General features: G+C 34.0%; 1 protein-coding gene across 1 annotated transcript; it reads left to right on the top strand.

Annotated features, from left to right (window-relative positions):
* Positions 1-189: 189 nt before the first annotated feature.
* Positions 190-937, top strand: LOC107756970 (ladderlectin-like; the record flags this gene model as incomplete). Its single annotated transcript, XM_016574310.1, has 3 exons — positions 190-303; positions 489-597; positions 756-937. Coding segments are annotated over 3 exons (291 nt in total), but the record flags the coding sequence as incomplete, so codon positions are not given.
* Position 938: the final 1 nt, after the last annotated feature.

The raw sequence follows: 938 nt of genomic DNA, 5'->3' as shown, positions 1-938 counted from the left end.
AAGAAAACTGATACCGAACAAATAATTAATCAGACCAGACTTTGTTTGAAAATGACTTAAGTCACTTAGGCTATGCTTTATGCTAAAAAGTTTTTTATTATGTATTAACATAAAAAATATCTCTTTAGAGAAACTGTCAAAGTCTGGATGCAAATCTTGCATCTGTGCACAGTAGGAAAATGATGTCAAAGTCTGGATGCAAATCTTGCATCTGTGCACAGTAAACTGGAAAATGATCTTCTGCTGAGTCTGTTGCCTTCTTCTACCACACATTCTTGGCTTGGTGTTCATGATGGTGAACAAGTAAGTTAAATTGTGTGGCCTAAAGAGACTTGTTTATCAACAATGAAATGTCTTTAAGAAGATTTCAGCATAAGACAAAGTTTCTAATGAAGATGGTTTGACTTCTTCAAAGCTGAACTTAATTAGCTGCTTACTGGAGTCTGAGTACAGTAGTGGACTCTTATAATCATTCTTTTACTCTTTAGGAAGGACAGTGGACGTGGAGTGATGGAACTCCATTTGACTATAACAACTGGTGCTCTGGGGAACCTAACAATGCTGGTGTTGAGAACTGTGTGGACATCAGTTGGACCGGTAAGTGTTTTTTTTAAAAAATCCTTTCAATAATAATTTACAATGCTACAATTTCATATCATACAGTAACAAGAAATGGCTTAAATATATATTTTATTTTGATTCTATAACATCACTATTATGATCAGAATAACCTATTTCATATTTCCACCCTACAGCTAACCGTTGCTGGAACGATTTGCCGTGTTCGTACCAAATAGGCTATACTTGTGCTAAAAGCCTGTGAGATCATATGCCGTTACTTTGATTGTACTACATTAAAATTTTCTGTTCTTATCTTTCCAAAAAAAAAAAAAAAGTTTCATCTATTTTCAATACCTTCTCTAATACACTCCTCAAAT

The sequence above is a fragment of the Sinocyclocheilus rhinocerous genome, unplaced genomic scaffold (assembly GCF_001515625.1).
Source record: "Sinocyclocheilus rhinocerous isolate Xijiao unplaced genomic scaffold, SAMN03320098_v1.1 scaffold40535, whole genome shotgun sequence".
Classification (NCBI taxonomy): domain Eukaryota; kingdom Metazoa; phylum Chordata; class Actinopteri; order Cypriniformes; family Cyprinidae; genus Sinocyclocheilus; species Sinocyclocheilus rhinocerous.
Note: the sequence above shows the minus strand (reverse complement) of the source record. Positions and strands in the feature narration are given on the sequence as shown.